The following is a 22,451-nucleotide window of genomic DNA, read 5'->3' as shown; positions in this document are numbered from 1 at the left end:
GGGTCAGAAAAATCATAGACAGTAGAACCTGTCTACTTTCTATGGGAAAAAAACTATATGAGTAAATTGAGAATGAAAGCTTCGTTGCCAGCGCTCTTGTTCATCCTGTTGTTGAGAAAGGTACAAAAACAAATTGAACACAAATAAGCTTATACGGCGTTTTTGGCATGTCGCCCACTGTTAATCGCACTTTGTTGAAAAATGATACTACCACTGTATAGTCGGAACCACAGTCTTCTACACTAGTCTCTCTAGAGGTTTTCGGCCTGGAATGTTTACTTTTAATTGTTTAAATTAAGCGACACCAGGATTGCGTGATAAACATATAATAGGCCTAATAAGCTTAAAGTTCTATTTCCTGATTTTGTATCGTAATGGTCACATGTTCATATTGGGGCCTAAGGATCAGCGAGATCTCTTCAGATATAGACTTTGCAAATAACCTCAAATAAATAAATTCAGTTAGTCTATGGGAATATTACGATGGAAATAATTACTTTCATATTTTTCGTTGCTACCCTCCAATCAGAAAAGAGCATGCAGGGCGTATGCACTTTGCCGTTTGCACATGGTGGCGTCCTACAATACCGGGGGTCATTTGGGGTCACAGCCATGTTACCTGCGTATCTGCGTATGGCATCTGCTTCAGGTGCACGTGGAGACTTCAAACAACCAGCTTTAATAAGGTAGAGTTATCCAATCGCCATAGTTTATAGCATGTACAGAAATAGTGGCTGTCTTACTATGTATGCTTCTGCCCGCAGGGAGGCCAGCCAATGCCGGAAATACGAGATTGAAACTACCAATGCCACCATAACTTCCGTCCCGTTGCAACTTGCATAGCTGGCGCCAGCTGAGTTTATTCTTTGAACGGGACACAGACCGTCCAAAAAACTGTGGAGGGTCTATAACGGAACGTATTCCTGTATCTGCAGTGGGTTGCATTCATAATTGACTTGGACAACTCTCGGCTGAGCTCTTACAGTCGACCCTAGGTCGACAGTCATGGTTGGAGGGACTGCGATTTAGTGAAAATCCGTTGCCTTTTATCGCACATAGGTCCCCCACGTGATATATCCATGGTATCTGGGGCGTGACCTTTGTATCACGGACTTAGAGAGTCGCAGTGCCAGCGAAACGCTATTACATTTTCGGCTTTGATTTTCGAGGGAAAGGCCGAAACGACACAGGCGGCTTTAGACGGTGTCAATGTACACGCAGTTCAGCCATTGGTTCAGCCACGGTCCTTCAGGTTCCAGTGGTTCTGTTAGCCCTAGGGACTGGTCAGTTTCTTCAGCCAGGGGGGGGGGGGGCGGTGGATTCATGGGGGGGGTCACCCTGTTTTGACTTGGGTGATAGGGGGGGTCACCATGTTTTTGAAATGCCCAATAGGGGGGTCAGTGTGTTTTTGAATTTTGACACAGGCTCATCATTGCCTAAAATGCTAGTGTCAGCCACAAAATTCATCATTCAGTTGTATTTTTCGGCGCGCCCTTCGGGCGCGTAACTTTAATAATCAGTCATATTTTTCAGCACGCCCAACTTTAACATATCAAGCATACATACATCAGAGATATCTGTATGTTCAATATTTTTCAGCGTGCTCTTCAAGCTCATTACTTTAATATATCATACATCTTTCAGCATGCCCTTCAGGTGCATGACTTTAATATACAAGGCATATATATCAGAGATATCAGGATGTTTCATATTTTTTGGCGCGCCTTTCGGGCGCCATACTTTCAGAGATATCTTGATGTTTGCTAAGTGAAAGTGTACCATTATGAAATCTGCATTTCATATGAAAAGGATGACAAATTCCTGATACTTTCTGTTCCCTCTGTGAGAATTCAGTATGAGAAAGCAACATGCACAAATATTTCACAATATATATTTGATACAGTGACTTATTTTAGAGATAGAAAAATGACAAGATATCTTTCCTTCTCATTGATGCAATTATTTTCCTTTGTTTCATAGGTTTTCTGTAGAAAGATGCTTTTTTATGAACAAAATAACAGTTAAAAAAGGCAGTTTTTGTCATTATTAGCTGTGCTTTTATGGTTTCAATGTTAACAAGAAAAGGTCCTCTCAGACACTGTACACATCAGATTTGGCTAAAAAAGCTCTCTATGGCTCCTCAGTAGATTTAATTGGATGGTTGGCAAGTCTTAACACCATCAAAGTTTTTGATTCACTGCTTTTTCCTCTTTGATATTAATGATTGACATCCATTTCTGTACAACAGTTCAGGACATCTGGTTAAGCAGAGAAAGTGTGAAATACATTCACAGCTCATTCAAAATACAGCTCATTCAAAATGTACTGTATTTAAACTTTAAGATTGACACTTTGAAATTCCTATCTTACAACTGACATGTCAACAATTTCACTAAAACATAGAATGACTATTTAAAATATAAATATATGTAAAATGTAAAATATAATATATATATATATATATATATATATATATATATATATATATAATTTATGTCCATCTTTTGTTTTACCTTTGTTGCGCCCGGGGGGGGGGGGGGGGGTCCACCCTGTTTTAGAAATTTGGAATAGGGGGGGGTCACCCTGTTTTCAAAATTTGGAATAGGGGGGGTCAGCCACTTTTTGACGTCGGCAAAAAATAATCCACCGGCCCCCCCCCAGGCCGAAGAAACTGACCAGTCCCCTAGTGGTCATTTTATCCAGTAGATTTCAGCATTTTGCAGGTGCTGTTCATGGCAGTTGCTTTGCAAACAAGGGCGAGACTACGTCGATCATTATGCAGTGTTGAACTTGTATTTAATATGACCTTGGCATTAGCCTGAGCTTTCATGATTGCCGGTACCATGTGGTGTATTACTAAATTAATACTCTTTCAATCATGTACAAGACACATCTCACAAGTTCTGATGTAAAGAGATGGTCAGATTTTTGATGATAAGTAAGGCTACTATATCAGGGATTTGTGTGAATACTGGCTTCATGGGATTTACCTCAAAGCTATTGGGACTATCAACTATGGGTTTGCTTGGCCGTCCATTGTTAGATAAATGATATGACTGTAAATATGTAACTAATTTCACTATGACAAGTCATTCACAACTGTTGAACTTTGACTGTTCAACGGAATCACATTATAAGAACACTCAGTTTACCCTATCAAGACTTACAATGACTGTTCAATGTCTTTAGTTTTGGTCGTTTTAATATCTCACTTTCCGAAATTCTGAGTCCATTCGCTCAGATGGCGTCCCATCTTGTCATTCACAGTTGTTGAATGTATGACAAAGTCGATAACATTGTTTATTTGATGCTCTTTTCATCAATTTTGGTCAAAAAATCTATTTGGAAACTGCTTCTGTAAATCCCACATGTTCCAAATTATGTAACTGTATCGAACACATTGCTTAGTTTTAAATATTGTTGCTGAAAGTACTAATACTAGATCACCCAGTGTAATTTTAATAAGCCACACACTCTGTACTGCAGTAATCTTGATGAAACTTGAGTACATATGTAAGTGTATTGTCTTGAGAAAATTTTACAAACCACATACCTATTTAATGCACTTTTAAGCTTCTCTGTGTAATAATGTATCATTTATAACTCTTTGAAATGCAAATCGGCGTTACAATTCATATGTGGTCACTCAAGATTGACCTTTGACCTGCAGCTTGTCATGGCTTGTCCTCTATGCTGTTTATAACTGAAACAAACAAAACTCAATGAACCAGTGCCAAGCAGAGAAAGAATGCATCCAACACTTTGACTACACGTTTCATAAATTTTGGAAATGGAACCTAACCGAAGGAAAATTAATGAAAATAATAAATATGGTGTATTTTTAGACAGACATAATGGGTTAAACCTAATTCCACAGAATAATGATATTTTTGTGCCTTTTGAAATACATATGACCTTGTCGATGTGTGAAATGTTGCATACTCATATACGTCTTAAATAATATACTCCATAAGTTTGCAATCTGTTCAAATGATATCAGGACAGTATTCAATGTATCAACCATTACATGTGTTGTCTGAAATACAAATAGAAAATCTCAACTGTTAAACAAGTTTACTTAACTCTTTGCACCTTGTTCATATATATATAAACCTCAGCATGATGTCCTGGGTCACCAGAGGTCAAGGATGAAATGTGGTTTAACATCTCTGTCTGTTCCTTACTGTTGTAAAATGTACAGATCTAATATTTATGACAGATCTAAAATTTATGTCAATTGAAATTTGATGCTGGCTACTTGCTAATATTCTCAACCATCATGTATGTTGAAGTCTTTGTAGGGAATAGATCAAATGTGTACTCTTTTTGAAATAAGCTATATTGGGTCTCAAGCCGATAAAATACTGATCTAGGACAGGTACAGACATTTTGAGGTAAACCAAATGCTGCCCAAAAGAGCTTAGCCCTACTTACCATGAGCAATTTTAAACATACAGCTGAAATGTATGATGCCATCTTATATGGACGTTTTTCAGCCTTGCTTTGTGAGAAATAAAAACCTGTGTATTCATGATTACCTCTCACATACTCATAGCCCCTTTCTTTGCATCAAAACTTTTACAGGTATCGGTAACATTGCCATCGTGGAGAATTTGATACTTTCGGTTTGGATTCAGCAACATGTCTGGTGCCACATCGAGAAGACAAACACGCGGTAGAACGCGTACAGTGGCAAGACGTAGGAGAGAACCTAGTCCACGGAGAGCTCCTTATTCTCCTGTGGCTCCAGACCATGCTGACAACACAGTAGGGTAAGTGACAACCAAAAGTTAAAAAATACTTAACATAGACTTAATCAGGAAAGAAAAAGATCTCCTTTAAAAGTGCTGTATGAAACATGAAAGTGTCTGCAAGACTCCACTTTTTCAGCAAAACCACAGAAGATAAGTTCCCATTCTTTTTTTTTTTTTGACACTTCAGATAAATACTTCCCCCCCCCCATTTCTTTTAAAATTTAACACTTGTTTTACACAATGCATCATACACCATCTAGCCTGTACAGTGTAAATATTATTTTGGTTTAACAATAGCGCTGATCGCAAATGACGTCACTGTTCTCTCTCATTAATATGCATAAGTAAACATTTCTCTGCATTTTCCGCGTAAACGACGAAAATAAAACCTTCGAGTGTTAGAATGGCTATTTAGCGTCACACTTATTCGTATGAATTGATGACTGAGACTACAAGCTGCGACAGCAGCCGCGCATACAACAACAAACTTTGTCCGAATTTCAGCATATTTGTCCGAAAGTCGCGCGCGCAGCTATATTTAGTAACAAATCCAAAATCGCGATCAGCACTATTTACCTTATGGTCATTGAAAACAGACTGAAAAAGCTGATTTTCTCAACGATATATTTATCTATGATGATGTATACATCATTGACATGTAAAGTGTCCATATAAAGCCTTTATTTCCAAACATAAAAACACTTGTCACATGAATTGGAAAAAATAAAATTTTATTATATGTATGGGCATTCTAATATAAGAATTATTTACACATCTGATACACAGAACCACCGGTGCTCGACCTGTTGCTATGTTTATAACTCTGGGCCCAGGTTACCCAGTCCAAGGAGGTGTTGCTGCAACTATTCAGATGTTAACATCACTACTGAATTCAATTGGTGTGTCTGTTTACACCATGGTCTTCCACTACAGAGGTGCTGATCGACATTATTACCGTCGTCAAAATTTAAATCTACTGTTTCCCCTTCCGCCAATGATCCTACGACTTAAAGATGGAGACCTGCACTGGCTGTACAGCCCAGACACGTACTACCCAGATATGAAGAAACTGAAAAATGTGCTTATGATCATTGGCTTTAGCTTGATTTCATCAGAGCCAGCCATTTCTCTGCGGAATAGAATTTTCCCCAAGGCTCACTTCTACCTTGTCAATGTTTTTCCGATTAATGTTTCACGGCATGTTCTTCATTACCGGGAAAGGGAGATCCAGGTCTGGTTGAAGTCCATGGATGATGAATACAGGGCATCTGTTGGGATATTGTCCATTGGCTCAGAGATTTACAATCAATACAAAGCGGAGTACAAAACCTATAAAAGGAAGGAAATTATAGCACATCACAAACTCAAGCCTACCGTAGACATGCTGTACTTCAAGGATGTTACTCCAGTCCATCAAAGAACTGAGGGTGGAAAATTTCAAATACTGACATTCTTTGACAAGCAAGATATCATGGAATTTGAAGGTAACATTGTCTTAATGAAAGCCATGCGGATAATGACAGAGACTTTGGCAAGTTCTGGAAAAGACATACCTACATGGAACATTTTTGGTGTTCGTCGAGGCCAGGAGCACGTCGTTAATGAACGCATAAATCCACATCCAAAACTAAATGTTGTGTACAGAAAGTTTCCACCGCCTGATATCGACGAAGAGCTTTGCAGCTCACTTTTTTACCTGCCTCTGCCATCAACATCAGAAGGTGCTAATCTAGCATTGACATGTATGGCCTTGTCAGTACCCATCCTCTTGTCAAAGGGTTCAGATGGTCATAAGTGTATATATCATTACCTACCTCGATACATAGATGATGTGTCTTTAGATATGCAAGAAGATGAAGAGACAATTGGAGCCAGGTTGGTCAATATGATTGTGAACCGTCCCAAGTACTTGGAGAAAGCAGTGGAAATCAGGCAGGTTTTGGAGCCACTCGTTGCAAAGGCGACAGAAAGCAATAAAAAAATATTAGCTGAGCTTGTTCAGAAGAAGATAAACATTCCAAGTCCTGAAGAAATAGCAGCAGCTGAATCGGCGCAAGAATACGATGATATTAAAGGTGCGTAGATTTTCTCCAGGTTGTGTATTTCATAAGTTGCTGTTGTGCAAAGATTCATTATCTGTTGTAAATATTACAGTTATATTTGTCTGAACCATCTTCAGTGAAATAAGCAAAACATCATCATGTTAGCCATTGGTATCTACATAATATATTTCTTATGATGTCTTATTGTTATTACAGTATATGTGCTAGTACCAAAACACACAATGTTACAGTATTTCATTTTCACACATTGGTAGATTTTGTTCACTTTCTATCGTGAAATACTGAAACAATACATGTACTTTGGAATTTAGTGCTTTATGTAGATGCCAGTTGTCCCATCAACATATCTCAATAGTCGAAATAAACTACCATTAGCTTTCAACCACATTGTGTTAAGGACCTGTACATGTACCTGTAGCTGTAACGTAACGTTTGATGATGTTTTTCACTATTTTTAATTTAAATGTCAACAACAGTGTCTTGTTCTGAACCCCAAAGTATGTCTAGATACACAGTGTTTAGCTTGTCACATCAGCCTGTACATATATCAACTGCACTGTTATTGTTGACTAGTGAATTCAGGTCAAGATTGGAATTCAAATGAAAACAATAACTGTTCATTAACATACATAGACATTGTGTTTACAAGCTAAGAAGTGGGTGTTTTAACATGTTTTGTGGAGTAGAGCAATAATATGTGATTGACATACAAAACAAAATAGTGTAAAAATAATCAAAAGTTATAGCTGAAGGTATTTTTATTTGAGAGGGATGATGTCTGTACATATAATCAGGTCAAGAGTTGGATGTATGGGTTTATGTATTGTACTGGATTTCATTGCTTAGGTGAGGAAGATGAGGCTGATGATGTGATAGAACCAATGGAGACTAGAAGTAGCATTGACAGTAAAAGAAAACAGGGTGAGTATAGTTCAGAATGAGTTTAAGGCCCAGTAGCTGTAACTTCTGTTTTCTCACCACTTTTGGTTTTAATGTCCTATATACCTTCTTGGTCAACATCTAAAAGCATATTAAATTACACAGTATTCAGCTTGTCAACTCAGTCTGGACATGTGTAGATTGCCATTGTTATTGTTGACGAGTGACTTCTGGTCCGCATTAGTTTTCAAACGTAAACAATAACTGCGCACGCTATGTTGACAAGTTAAATAGTAGGTAATTCAACATCTTTTTGGGAGGAGAACAAAAAACTAGTTGACATACAAAACAAAATAGTGACAAATACTATCCAATGTTGCAGCTACTGTCCCTAATTGAAGCTATCTGTGGCACACCGTAATAGAATCTAAATCTAATATAGGGTCTATGCTAAGTTTTCGTAAGTAATACTCTATAAACATTTTGTTGTTCCCTATTAGGATTGCTGTGATATGCAACAGGGAGTCAAATTTATATGACTGGCTGGCTAACCTCAGTAAAATTTATCATGGTAGTCCCTGTAACGTGACTGGCTAACTTCAGTAAAATTTATCATGGTAGTCCCTGTAACTTGACTGGCTAACTTTAGTAAAATTTATCATGCTAGTCCCTGTAACGTGACTGACTAACTTTAGTAAAATTTATCATGGTAGTCCCTGTAACGTGACTGGCTAACTTTAGTAAAATTTATCATGGTAGTCCCTGTAACGTGACTGGCTAACTTTAGTAAAATTTATCATGGTAGTCCCTGTAACGTGACTGGCTAACTTTAGTAAAATTTATCATGGTAGTCCCTGTAACGTGACTGACTAACTTTAGTAAAATTTATCATGGTAGTCCCTGTAACGTGACTGACTAACTTTAGTAAAATTTATCATGGTAGTCCCTGTAACGTGACTGACTAACTTTAGTAAAATTTATCATGGTAGTCCCTGTAACGTGACTGGCTAACTTTAGTAAAATTTATCATGGTAGTCCCTGTAACGTGACTGGCTAACTTTAGTAAAATTTATCATGGTAGGCAGTCCCTGTGATGTGACTGGCTAACTTTGGTAAAATTTATCATGGTAGTCCCTGTAACGTGACTGGCTAACTTTAGTAAAATTTATCATGGTAGTCCCTGTAACGTGACTGACTAACTTTAGTAAAATTTATCATGGTAGTCTCTGTAACGTGACTGGCTAACTTTAGTAAAATTTATCATGGTAGTCCCTGTAACGTGACTGGCTAACTTTAGTAAAATTTATCATGGTAGTCCCTGTAACGTGACTGGCTAACTTTAGTAAAATTTATCATGGTAGTCTCTGTAACGTGGCTGGCTAACTTTTGTAAAATTTATCATAGTAGTCCCTGTGATGTGACTGGCTAACTTTGGTAAAATTTATCATGGTAGTCTCAGTAACATGACTGGCTAACTTTAGTAAAATTTATCATGGTAGTCCCTGTAACGTGATTGGCTAACTTTGGTAAAATTTGTCATGGTAGTCCCTGTAACGTGACTGGCTAACTTTTGTAAAATTTATCATGGTAGTCTCAGCAACATGACTGGCTAACTTTAGTAAAATTTGTCATGGTAGTCCCTGTAATGTGACTGGCTAACTTTGGTAAAATTTATCATGGTAGTCCCTGAAACATGACTGGCTAACTTTAGTAAAATTTGTCATGGTAGTCCCTGTAATGTGACTGGCTAACTTTGGTAAAATTTATCATAGTAGTCCCTGTGATGTGACTGGCTAACTTTGGTAAAATTTATCATGGTAGTCTCAGCAACATGACTGGCTAACTTTAGTAAAATTTATCATGGTAGTCTCAGCAACATGACTGGCTAACTTTAGTAAAATTTATCATGGTAATCTCAGCAACATGACTGGCTAACTTTAGTAAAATTTATCATGGTAGTCCCAGTAACATGAGTGACTATGCTTCGCAAAATTTTTCAGGTAGTCCCTGTTACATGACAGGCTAACGTCAGTAAAATTTATCATGGTATAACCAGGATGCCCGTGTGAAAACAAAAATTATTTGTCAGGCATTGTGGCACATTTCTTTTAATTTGAAATAAAATGAACCCTGAGTAAAGCTACAACAATCCATGAAAAAATAATCCATGTGTTCCATGTTTGTGTTGAAGAATGAAGGTATAAACATCAGTATGACCCTCTGTCTGAAAGGTCTTTTTTGTCATGTCAGCACATTAAAAATTTTTTGCCAGTTTCATATACATGGATATTTGATATTATGTTCTTATTATAATCACTACAGGTCTATTAATTTTATTTCCATTTATTTTTTTGTTCAGTATAAAAGTTTCCTTTTCTACTCCTGAAATCATGTTGAAATGCCAAGTATTCAACTTTTCAGCATGGCTTGTGTATGTTATATCCAATTTATTGTTGACTTCTGAAATTTAGACCAGACTAGAATTCATTTACCTACAATAACAGTGTTAATTGTACACAATCATGCTGCGTTTACCAAGTCAATACTTGGTATTTAATGTACCGTGTATAAAAGAAGAAGAGATTGTAATTTCGATTTGTAGAACGAAAGTAAGGAAACTGTTATCAAAAGTTACCATTATAACTATTGTCCCATTATACAGAAACAAAGCCTTGGAAAGAGACAGATGCAACTATGACTTACCAAAGTGAAACAGCAATTCATCATACAGAGGAAACTAACAAAGGTAAATTTACTTGAAAAATTTTACTTATCCCTTCCCGTAATTTGTATGTACACATTATTATACATCTTCCATCGAGAATAATAGAATTTTGCGTGTGCTAAAAAAGCCATACAGAAAGCCCGTTCTGTATGGCTTTTACCATTTCCAGGTGCCCAGGTGTGGGCGTTCACTGTTGAACGGTTTCAAGGAACCCATGGGATGAGTGCCAGAGGATGTCTCATGCTCTGTATGTGTAGTGCACAGGCTATCCAGAAACATGTCCAAAATAGCGTTCCACGTTTGCTACAAATCAAAAGAAAAATTGTTGACATCGCATGAAAACTGTCAATAGTCAGCCCATTTGATGCCGCAGTCAGTCAGACACTTGCACTACGCATCACCCTCCACTTTGCGCAGGGCGATACACTGAGCCAATATCCTTGTTCACCCTTTGAGGTATTTTTCGTAATAACCTTATAATATTAGCATGTGCAGAATGCAGAGAAAGGTAACCCTCATCTGCTCTAAGAAATCTGTATTCATAATTCTAAGAACAGGCTTTCTTGTTCTTATGTACCGTAAAATCATTTTAATTTTCAGCATTCAATCTAAATAAATACATCCAAGTGAGGAGTGATGTATTGCAAAAGAATGTATCTTAACATGCTGAGAGTTTCAGTATGATAGAAATATCAATTAAGTTTGAAGCAAAAAAACGAAAACAGTAAATTTATTTTAGATTTTTTCAAAACAAATTTTATATTGTTACACAGTACATGTATATACAGAAGGCAAGATTCAAGTTATTCTAAATTCATGTCAACTGCAGTATATAATGAACAAGTCATCGTTGATGACACAGTCCCCGCTTGTCCATTTTGTTATAATCTTTGGTGTCTAGGTAGCTGTGGTCTGGGTCGCTGTGGAATGACATTGATGCAACGGGTGCATCAGGCCTGTGACTTGCATAATGAAGTAATCTGAGGAACGTTCAATAAATGACTCATCTCTGCCGGTAATGACCACTGAAGGAACTTTTGATTACATCACACATAACGATGCCCTCACTGCCTCTAGTGTCATGACGGCACATACTATACACATGGTTTGGTGGAATTTTCGAAATGCTATGGGATTGGGTATGTTGTTGTAATCAGCCATCAGCCATTTCGGATCATATAATGAAACAATTTAATGTGCACAAGAATGCAGCCATAGTATTTTATCTTCGTATCACGTTTGAACAAAATCAGTCCATCGAGGGACAGTGACCTATGTTTATGTTTCAAAGACATAAAAAAATCACACCAAAATTGAAATCAAATGGCTGTCTCTTGACCATATGGATCATAGCACAAAATTAGTAGACATGCATATGTATGCCATGGTACTTTATCTTTGTACCAAGTCTCAACAACATTGGTTAAGGAATATTTGCATATGATTAAGCCTCAAAGACATGAAAAAATCCAAAAATGACCATCGGGCAGAGATATTGGAAAAAAATTTACAATCTGGCAGCCATATTGGAACATGTCACGAAGTAAATTGACATGTATGCCATAGTGCTTGATCTTTGTGCCAAGTTTGGACAAAATGGGTGTAATGACCTTTGAATTATGCTTCAAAGACATGCAAAATTCCAACAAAATGGCAGTTCTGCAGCCATATTGGATCCTATCGCAAGGTTAATTGATACATGCATATGCATGCCATAGTACGTGCTTTGCCTTTGTGCCAAGTTTGAACAAAATCGGTTCAAGGATGTTTGAGTTACAGTTCAAAGACATGAAAAAATCGCAAACAAAATGGCCACCTGTCAGCCATATTGGATCATTTCACAAAATAAATTGGTGTTCATATGAAGGGCATACTATTTTGCTTTTGTGCCAAATTTGAACAGAATTGGTTCAAGAATGTCTGAGTTATGGTCCATAGACATGAAAAATCGCAACAAAATGGCCGCCTCACGCCCATATTGGATCGTATCGCAATATAATTTGACATGCATGTGTAGGCCATAGTGTTATGCCTTTGTGCCAAGTTTGAACAGAATCAGTTTGAGGATGTTTGAGTTATGGTTCAAAGACACGAAAAATCGCAAACAAAATGGCCGCCTCGCGGCCATATTGGATCGTATCACAAACTTATTTGACATGCACATGTAGGCCATAGTGTTATGCCTTTGTGCCAAGTTTGAACAGAATCTGTTCAAGGATGTCTGAGTTATGGTCTAAAGACACGAAAAATCGCAACAAAATGGCCGCCTCGCGCCCATATTGGATTATATCGCAAAATTATTTGACATCCATAGTGTTATGCCTTTGTGCCAAGTTTGAACATAATCTGCTCAAGGATGTCTGAGTTGTGGTCCAAAGACATGAAAAATCGCAACAAAATGGCCGCCTCGCGGCCAAATTCGATCGTATCACAAAATAAATCGACGTGCATCTGTAGGTCATAGTGCTATGCCTTTGTGCCAAGTTTGAACGAAATTGGTTCAGCAGTGTCTGAGAAACTGTTGATGACGGACGGACGGACGGACGGACGGACGGACGGACGGACGGACGCACAGACGGGACCCAATCTATAAGTCCCCGCCGGACTTCGTCCGCGGGGACTAATTAATTGGTGTAGGTTTTAAAACTTGTTGACTTTGAATAAGTCATGTAAAACAGTACATATCTTTTCTGTTGTCTTTTGTACAGATAAGCATCCAAACAGTGAGTCCAGCAGAAAATATGAACGTGAACCATGTAAGTTACTGTCAGAATCTAATTTACGACTTTCCAGGTTCTGTCTTTCAAAATGAGAGAAGACCAATAAAACTTTCACCACATCTTTTTGATCATAAAATGATACATGAGGAGGAAAGCTTGTACCAGTATATTGCAAAAATAAGCTGTAAGTTTTGTTGATTTTCTCTACCTTTGTTTTTAATGTCAGCTACGGTTTCTTATTCTCCTCCCCAAAGCATATTGAAATATGCAGTGTTCAGCTTATCCATTCATCCTTCACATGTGTAAACTAACTGCATTGTTATTATTGTCTACAAGTGAATTCTGATCTGGACTTGAATTCAAATGTAAACAACAACAGTGCATTTTATATGTATAGATGCAATGTCAACAGTCTAAATAGTTGGTGTTGTAACACACTTTTGGGAGGAAGACAAGAACTTGCAATTTAAATTAGAAACAAGAATCGTGAAAAAAAATCAAAAGTTACAGCTGCTGGTGCTTTCAGACTAATGAATTTCAATATTGTTTTAAAAGAATAGTTTTTATCACAGTAACAACAGTCTATGTGTCTGTCTATATGAAAGACACCTTTGCCAGTGTAGTCATCTGCCTAGACACTTAAATGATATAATGATCTTTGATTACACTATTCTTTTTGTTACATGGGTGTCTAGTAACACCATAGAGCTTTGTCTATGGTAACACTAAGACAGTGAGACACAGGTTTGATGACGTGAGATATCACAAAATGTGAAATTGAATCATTTTTTATCAACAATCTGTCCTTATCAGATTACTTCAACTCTTGACTGATTTTCAGATACCATTTGTGTACACCTTACTTTACGGGATGGTGTACCTGAGGATGACAAACCAATGGAGGAGGTTGAGGAAGAACTCTTCCAACATCATACCATTCACATCAAATCCAGAGATTTCATCGCCCGGCTTATCAATGTCCACCAGGACCTTGATGAAGTGGCCATTCTGGATAACTGCCATCGTTACATTCTGAAATGTGGAAATGTGGAAGCAATTGAGGCACTATGGAAGGCCTACGGACTAAAAAAGTTAGATGAGTATTCAAACTCTGCTATGCAATCTATCTTTATTGCGGAAGAGCTGGGTGCAAGATTCTTTAAGATGGAAGCCATCGTGTACTATGAAGACTTTGTGCAATGTGTCGCAGAACTGAAGGAAAAAGGTATGGTGTACAATTTATAGTCACAATACCATGTTTTAGATTTCCATGGGAGTTGAAGAAATTGTCAAAAGTTTTGCAACATGTTCAGTAGTTAGTTCCAGAGACCAGCTCTGGAACTGTTAGTTTTTGCTCACTTTCCTTCTTTCTTTCTTTCTTTCTTTCTTTCTTTCTTTCTTTCTTTCTTTCTTACTTCCTTTCTTTCTTTCTTTCTTTCTCTATTTCCGGTATTACTATCATGGAACATGCTACACACAAATTTTACCTTAATTACCCAGAATGCATTGAGACACGCTTATGACGTCATCGCTCAGCTCGGACGGGTTTTATGGGCATTTCTTGTGTGTTTATTTATTTATTTTTTATTCTGCATTGCTCGACTATCATATTGCGTTCAGCTATTAATAATTCTAGCTTTCTTTCACTTTGTTTTTTGTTGCTTTTTGATTTTATTTTTCTCTAAATACTCGCCGTACGTGGCGCTATACTGTTTCGCCCGAATGTAACAATGGCGGCGCATAAGATGGCTTCGCTCGCATAGAGAGAGAAAATTAGCCTTTCCGTACGTTTACAAGCGCGGCTGGGTACATCGTGTACCTAGGCGAGGTGGGTGTGCTCGAAAACGAAGGTCAATGCAAAATTTGGATTCAAAATCAGCTGTTTTGGTGGAGAAACTGCCCGCCGTATTTCTGAGGAGCCACCAGCGGATTTTCCTATATCAGTCTGCAAGGCCGTTTAACGCCGGTGGCGCAGCCCTGTCACCGCACCGGCGCAGGCATGCGTTGGCTACACGTTAAAGCAGCTCAACTTTCCAAGATCAAACGGTCAGTATCTCGTGAAAACAGCGACATTGCAATGAAAATTGTTTTAGTCTGTGCTTTTAATCAAATGAAAATGCATGTGGCCTCGGTTTTCAATTTGAACGGCCTAGGTCCGATGTTTCCTCTCGTCTGATCATCGTCGTAAACCACGCGCCTCTTTACGGCAACAACTCAGCGCTACCCGTCAAGCGATTGATTTTTGCGTGGGTCAGCGGAGCGAAAATTATTGCTCTGGCTCGTGCGTTGTCGCCCCCGTATGTATCTGTTGCATTTTTACCGTACATGTAGGCATTTGTAATCTGTGGACTGCCTTGCTTTTAGTTGTAAAGTAAGCCTTTATTGAAATCGTATCCCAGTTGGGATCTTGATTATTATCTGATTATTATTCTGTTGTATTATGGTGTTTACTGCTAGCAGCCCTCACTATAGGTACGTGCTTGAATATTAAAATCCAAAGCACTCTTTCATTCTGCACCTATCTTTGTCACACATTCTCTTGTTTCTTCCGCTGCTCTGGTCTCTGGAACTGCGCTTTTGCTTGCAAATGCTTTCTAGTTTCTCCTTATTTGAGACAAATGACCCTGAAGTGATGTAAAACTACTCATGATTAGTCTTATAACAGTTTAAAGTGGCACTCACACTTGGTAACATTTTTAAAGCATATTTTTTTAATGCCAACGGTCGATATTTGACGAGGCGACTGCACGCGGATCGCGAGATATCGATAAAAACATGTCTTCAAAAAAGTAAAAGTTTGAATTCCGGTGGCCCACCTAAATTCAGCTTCCGAACATCGAACGTTCGGCACTGGGGCCATTGTCAACTAAGCTATGGAGTACGAGTCTACGCTGACGCTGCTGTACGCCACAGTACCACTGGCGTCGGTGATCGGTCATGGCCCGTGGGAGAAAGCTTAGTCTTACTGACTAGGCGTATAAACGAAAAACAATTTTTGCTGATTCCACCAGAATCGGCAAAGGTGACTAGCACAGTTACGAGCAGTTGATACATAGCGGCCGCCGCGTGGTATGCATAGACGCATACCATGCGCGCGGCGTACTGTGTTGCAGACGACAAAATGTAGTCATCGGAGGCGGCTAATATTTGACATGTAAAAACTGATGTTTATGTGGTATTGGTTAAAAATATAATACAACCGATTTAGAATAATAAAAACGACAAAAACTAAGGAGAAGTTTTTAAAAACTTACCTGAGGTAAAGGCATAATGCTGTATATAAAGTCTTTGCAGTGGGAAGTAAATTAACTGCGTTGTTCGAACTTATTGTAGACTCCCTAGAATATCGTCAATCAGCACAACAACAAACCTTCGGGGGATTTCGGGTCAAAATCAGAAACGTTCGGGATGTGAAAAATACGCTTTTTATCTATATCTCGCGATCCGCGTGCAGTCACCACGTCAAATATCGACCGTTGGCATTAAAAAAATGTGTTTTAGAAATGTTACAAAGTGGAAGTGCCTCTTTAAAAAAGAAACGAGAATGGCCAAAAAATGTTTTTGGGATGCAGATAGTTAAGCCAAGGTTTGCTTCAGTAAAAAAATTGTCATATACACATGTAGCTACTGAGAAACTGTTTTGTTTGTGGAAGACACTATTTTGACTTGTAACAAAACAATATATTTACTTATCTCCTGTAGATTGTTTTTATTTCCTAAAGTGTGTTTGAGAAATAACTAAAAATATTCTCAGTTTTTACATTCGCTGAACATACCAGCACAAGTGGACAAATGAAAATCAAACCATGATGACAGAATGTGATGTAAACTTTAAAATGCTTTGGAAAGATTTTTTGAAGCAATAGTATATAAAAAACATGTGAAGAAGATAAAGAATGACACAAAAATTTGCAATTTTTACTTCTAAATTTATGCTGCAACATTTGACAAACAGACACCCAAGACTAAAGAAAGAGTATTGGTACATAGTACCTCTTGTTACTTGATAAAGAATCTTTCTTATTGGTCATTGAAAAAACTCAAAAAGTTTTCCCATAACGCCACAAATTGTTTTCTTTGATATACATCAAACTGTGATGGTTATTTATGACACATTTTCCTCATAACCATCATTCCGTTAGCTTTTCCAATATTTTTTCATTTTCCCCTGATATACAGCTGCAAAACAGAAAGCCTGGGAGGAGTTTATAGCACAGAGGGTTGAAGTCTTCTACAGAGAGAATGACCAGCTTACCACTGAAGTGACCCATCTCAGGTTAAAAGTCGCGCTACAACAGGATGTGACTCAGCAAGTGAATATACAGAGACGCCTGTTCAATAGCGAGCGAGAAACTTTTGACATGCGACAGAGGTTACTAGTCAACCACATGATAGACTTGAAAAGCAGAATTCCATCAAGGAGTCAGAAACAGGAACTGATGAATAGCATCCAGTATCGTAAAAAGCAGCTTGATGAATTGGACACTCGGTTGACATACCTCAATGAGATTCAAGTGTCCAGAACCAGGGAAGTTGAGCTACTTCAAGTTGCATTTCAATCGCTAGACCAAGGTATAGTGTGTAGAACAAAATGAAGTGTGTAAATATTACCATTTTTGTCATATTTTATATTTTATTGTGTCATCGTTATTCTTCCACACATCAGGTTCACACAAGCATCTGTGGATCAAACTAGCAATAACCATCATTGCTAGCCAATGTTAGCATTTTGAAGTCCTCAGAAATGTTATGTATCCTGGTAAATGTGGTGATGATTCTGCTTCTCTGCCTTGTGGTCTGACATTCATTCTGTACAGGGGTGAGCAGACCCACTGGTCCACAGGGGTGAGCAAACCCACTGGTCCACAGGGGTGAGCAAACCCACTGGTCCACAGGGGTTAGCAAACCCACTGGTCCACAGGGGTGAGCAGACCCACTGGTCCACAGGGGTGAGCAAACCCACTTGTCCACAGGGGTGAGCAAACCCACTGGTCCAAAGGGGTGAGCAAACCCACTGGCCAAAAGTCCTGGACCAAAGTCTTCAGCTCAGACTTGTTTAGCTGCAGTTGTTCTAGCCATTGAAACCAGTTTGGACTTGTTCAACAGAATGTATTACAAGATTAGAAGCATGACTACTAGCTTTACCATGATACTGGTTCCTGTGAATTAACAAATGCTGAATGGATCTACTCATGAATTCTTTGTAGATCAATCCATTGTTGCAATATTCTGGTCCACAGTTTCTTGCCAAAGAATGTTAGCCGTTGGTCCTGGACTGTTGGTCATTTGTTATTATGCCTAGAAAGTATTTATATACATTGCAAAACCAAACTAGCAATAAGGTGGTGTTTATGTACATATGTACAGAACTCAAGACCGTAAACTATTGTCAGGTGCTTAAAAAAGATGAGAACTTTCATATTTACAGATGTTGAAGCCTGATTTCAAAGAGCTAATACTTCATTCAAAACATCTTCTCTGAAACAACTTGTTTACAGTAGCATTCAAATTTGAAGTAATGCATTCCTGCAGATTTGTTCAAATGAAATGAGAGAAATTGGTACACTGTTTTTGTTCATTTTTCTCATTCTTGGTCACAATGTTGAAGACTTGATTTTTGTATAATCATTAGTCTGATAGCTTTCAAATTTTGTTTGTTGATGGTAAGCTGCTACGGCAGACCTCATCTAAAGATGCTAAAATAATGACAGAAATTTCATATAACTTTTTAGGTCCAATTTTTCTATCTTTTTGCACAAACATTTTTCTTAAACAGCCATTCTGATCACTTCCAAACTTATTTCATATGTTCCTAGAAGTAACCTAATTCCAAATATTCAAATGATGACAAAATTGGGATTTGGATTTTTTGACTAATTTTCTCCTTTAATTGAAAATCAGTATTATATTTTTTTAACAAAACCAGATTTTTGAAGTCAATTTAATATGTAATTTGTGAGGTGCTGATTCTGTTCTTCCCAAAGTCATATTGTTATTAATTGCATGTAATCCAAATGGACAAGTATGTTTTGTAAACTTTTGAATAACAGAGAATCAGACAATTTTCATCGTTTCTGTGAAAAATCACCGCAGATCTGTATTGGCCACAAGGTAACTTGTTTGGAGAAAGAAGTCAGTTTGTGGAACTTTTTTACTTGAAATCTTTCATTATTAACATTCCAGCTGTAATGAGAACCTGTCAGTCAAAGGTTGATTTGCAGTCAACTTTATGTCTTAGATTATGATATCATGATTTATCAAAGTAAGATAAAATATCCAATTTGGTGATGGGATATTCAAAGTTTGTTGTTGATTTTTTTTACCAGTGTTGCTATTTCCATATCTTTCAAACTCATACAGTGTTAGTTCTTTTGTTCTGGTTTTCAGGTTATGCTTTGCCCGGTACAGTCAGGATGTTATCACAGAGTGGATCAAAACCAGGGCAGGTCAGGTCGCCATCAGGTTTGGCAATAGATAGAGCTGGTAACCTTGTAGTGGCTGACAAGGGCAATAACAGAGTTCAGACACTGTCAAGGACTAATCAGTGTGAAGGTATCATCAAGTTTCATGGATTCATTGAGAAGCTATTCTCACCCAGTGACATAGCGGTGTGTAAAGATGGTAAATACTGGATTACTGACAGCAATAATCGTTGTCTTATGGTCTGTGATGATCAAAGTAATGTGTCTACGGTCTTTGGTTGGTGTAAGTTGAGGTCTCCCACTGGAATATGTGTGTCTGAGGAGGGGTTTGCGTACGTGGCCGATAATCTCGGAAATAGTGTATTGAAATATGACATGGATGGTTTCGTGGTTGCAAGTACAGTCAGTGGTCAGGTTGTCCGTCCATGGTCAGTGGTTGTCAATAGCAACAACCAGGTGTTGGTTTCCGGCTGGAATTGCATCTACGTCTTGAGTTGTGACCTGGAGAGTTTGTCTGCTTTTGGTCATCAACATCTCAACATACCCCGTGGGTTGTGTCTTGATTCATGTGACCATGTGTATGTCTGTGATCGTGATGAAGGTGACATGACTGGTCAGCCTAAGGGCAAAGTGGTCCAATTCAGTCCTAACGGTCAGTTCCTATGTGATATCACACCTGAGGGTGTCCTATGTCCAAACTACATTGCTGTGTATGATGATGGCAGGATAATTTGTACAGATGAGATCAACAACTGTATCAAAGTACTCTACACATAGATATGGATAGATACTATGATGTACATGCCACTGTCTATCCATGTGCCAAATGTTTGATGTGATGCCAGGCTTGATGGTTCCAAGGACAGGAAATCTGTCTTCTGCAGTTTTGATTCAATCTGCAAAAACAAAAGAACATCAAATTATTGAGATTTGCAAGGCGGGTAGAACATAGGAACAATATCATATTGCTACATCTACTGTTAAGATGGATTATTTCTATAATAGGTGATTGTCTATTTCCATCTGTTGTCGTCCGTCAAATCATGTTGTCTTCCCAAAATTTTCTGGTTTGAATGCTTTCATGTCCAGTATCTAGGTCCCTTCGGATCATTCTGTACTGTGATTCCTAGTTTGGACTAAATCAAGTTTGGTCAAAAATGCTCTTCAGAAATGTTGTTACTTACTTAAAATTAGTAAATTCTAATCAGGTGTTGCTCAAGACAAAAGTAGGTGTAGGGGTGTCTGTGAAATATATTTTTGCCAAAATCTTTTGTAGAAGATAAATAAGTATTTGGATTATTACATGCACTGACATGAAACATTGATGATTACAATGCTGGCTATGATATGTAACATTAATGGTTAAAATGTTGGCTGTGACATGAAACATTGATGGTTAAAATGTTTGCTATGACAATATGCAACTGTATGGATGTGACTTAAAATGTGATTTTTACATTCAGATTACAAATTTTGTAAATCATGATAACAATTTATTTACACCAGAAAACCACTGAACTTCTCAATCAACTTGGAAACAAGATGAATTCTGAGTTGCTTAGAATTATGGTTACCGAGCAGAAGCTAATTCTGAAAATATGCTCATTAATATATTTTTATGAATCATGAATGCATTCCTAGGTATTGTTAGTTAGTTAGAGATGCTTTCAGATTAAACTTGAAAATTAATCATGGAAAATAGCAGATTTTATTGTCTAGTTGAAGTATCGTGTCCCTGTTTTTCACATGCATTTTCTTGATTTAGAAATAAGCACTTTTAAATGATATATGCTTTTTACAAGTCAACTCACAAAGACAGTTTCTAGTTCTATCAGGCCTTCTATGTTTTTATTGTTTATGTTCTCTGTTTTCCTCCATTTTACCCTTTACTGTATTAGTAAATAATTTTAGAAATGTTGAAATTTAATCTACGCATTCTGGTTACTCTGTATTCATTGCTGAAACATGTCAACATACCGGTACCATAAAGTTAATGTTTAATATTTGACTGTATTCCTAGTACAGGAAATTCACTCAAATGAAGGTCTCACTTTATCTTGTTGATTATGATATTTTATGTAACATGACTCATTGTTTGTCATGCTATCATCACTTTAATTTAAACAAGTGAGACAATCAGTTTAATATTAATTATCCAGTCTGCAAAGGAAGGTTTGCTATTCTGACTACCGCTAGAATACTGGCAATATTTCACTACAAAATATCTGTGATTTAAATTTGCTTTTTTGATTACAGGTCAGGAATACACTGTAATATTCCACTGCAAAATGTCTGTAATTTGGATTTGGCTAAATTCAAAAGTACATTGTAAAAACGCTCACATGAAAACAGTTTGAAGTCTATGTAAATAGTGAGAAAGAACTGATGAAATGACATTGCTTCTAACTTGTTCTTTTCTATTATCAGTCGTTTACTTTTGTTCTTTACTTATTTGGTATGTAAGTTTACTTGAAAGACACTGAGCAAGTACGTTAAAAGTAAAAAACATGGGACAAAATTTAATTGTAACGTTGGCTCATTTGTTTTTCATATATTTGGTGTTCATATAAGAAATTTAATTTTTTAAAGTATAAGGGATTTTGACATTGTCTGATTTTTGTACTGTAACTGAATTTATGTCTGAAATATGATGAAGAAAGATTTTTGTTTTCAACTGTAATTATATGCAATTTATTATCATAATTGTAAAAAAGAAGGTTATTTTATGATAACTTACCCAGATTGATGTACAATTTTATTGTACAGATTTTGTAAAATAAACATCGTTTTATGACACTACAGACCTGTTTATCAGTGTTTTCAGTGTGTGCAGTACCTTTAGGCCTTGTATAAGGCAGTCGTCAAACAATATGGAAGTGGAGTATGAA

The 22,451-nt window shown here is 37.4% G+C and overlaps 1 protein-coding gene across 4 annotated transcripts; it reads left to right on the top strand.

The window, feature by feature from the left end:
* The first annotated feature begins 596 nt into the window (after positions 1-596).
* Positions 597-22,362, top strand: LOC139147209 (uncharacterized). Of its 4 annotated transcripts, none has more exons than XM_070718210.1 (9): positions 597-686; positions 4,585-4,772; positions 5,541-6,829; positions 7,664-7,738; positions 10,359-10,442; positions 13,130-13,177; positions 13,983-14,366; positions 17,321-17,713; positions 19,529-22,362. In XM_070718210.1, the coding sequence occupies exons 2-9, from the start codon at positions 4,642-4,644 to the stop codon at positions 20,338-20,340; spliced, it is 3,216 nt and encodes a 1,071-aa protein (XP_070574311.1). In that variant the 5' UTR covers positions 597-686; positions 4,585-4,641; the 3' UTR covers positions 20,341-22,362. The 4 variants fall into 4 exon arrangements, with proteins under 4 accessions (XP_070574311.1, XP_070574314.1, XP_070574312.1 ...); XM_070718211.1 differs by having other exon boundaries at positions 608-689; positions 4,594-4,772; XM_070718213.1 differs by lacking the exon at positions 7,664-7,738.
* Positions 22,363-22,451: the final 89 nt, after the last annotated feature.

This window comes from Ptychodera flava, chromosome 13 (genome assembly GCF_041260155.1).
Source record: "Ptychodera flava strain L36383 chromosome 13, AS_Pfla_20210202, whole genome shotgun sequence".
NCBI classification, from domain to species: domain Eukaryota; kingdom Metazoa; phylum Hemichordata; class Enteropneusta; family Ptychoderidae; genus Ptychodera; species Ptychodera flava.
The sequence above is the reverse complement of the archived record's forward strand: the minus strand, read 5'-3'. Positions and strand labels throughout refer to the sequence as shown.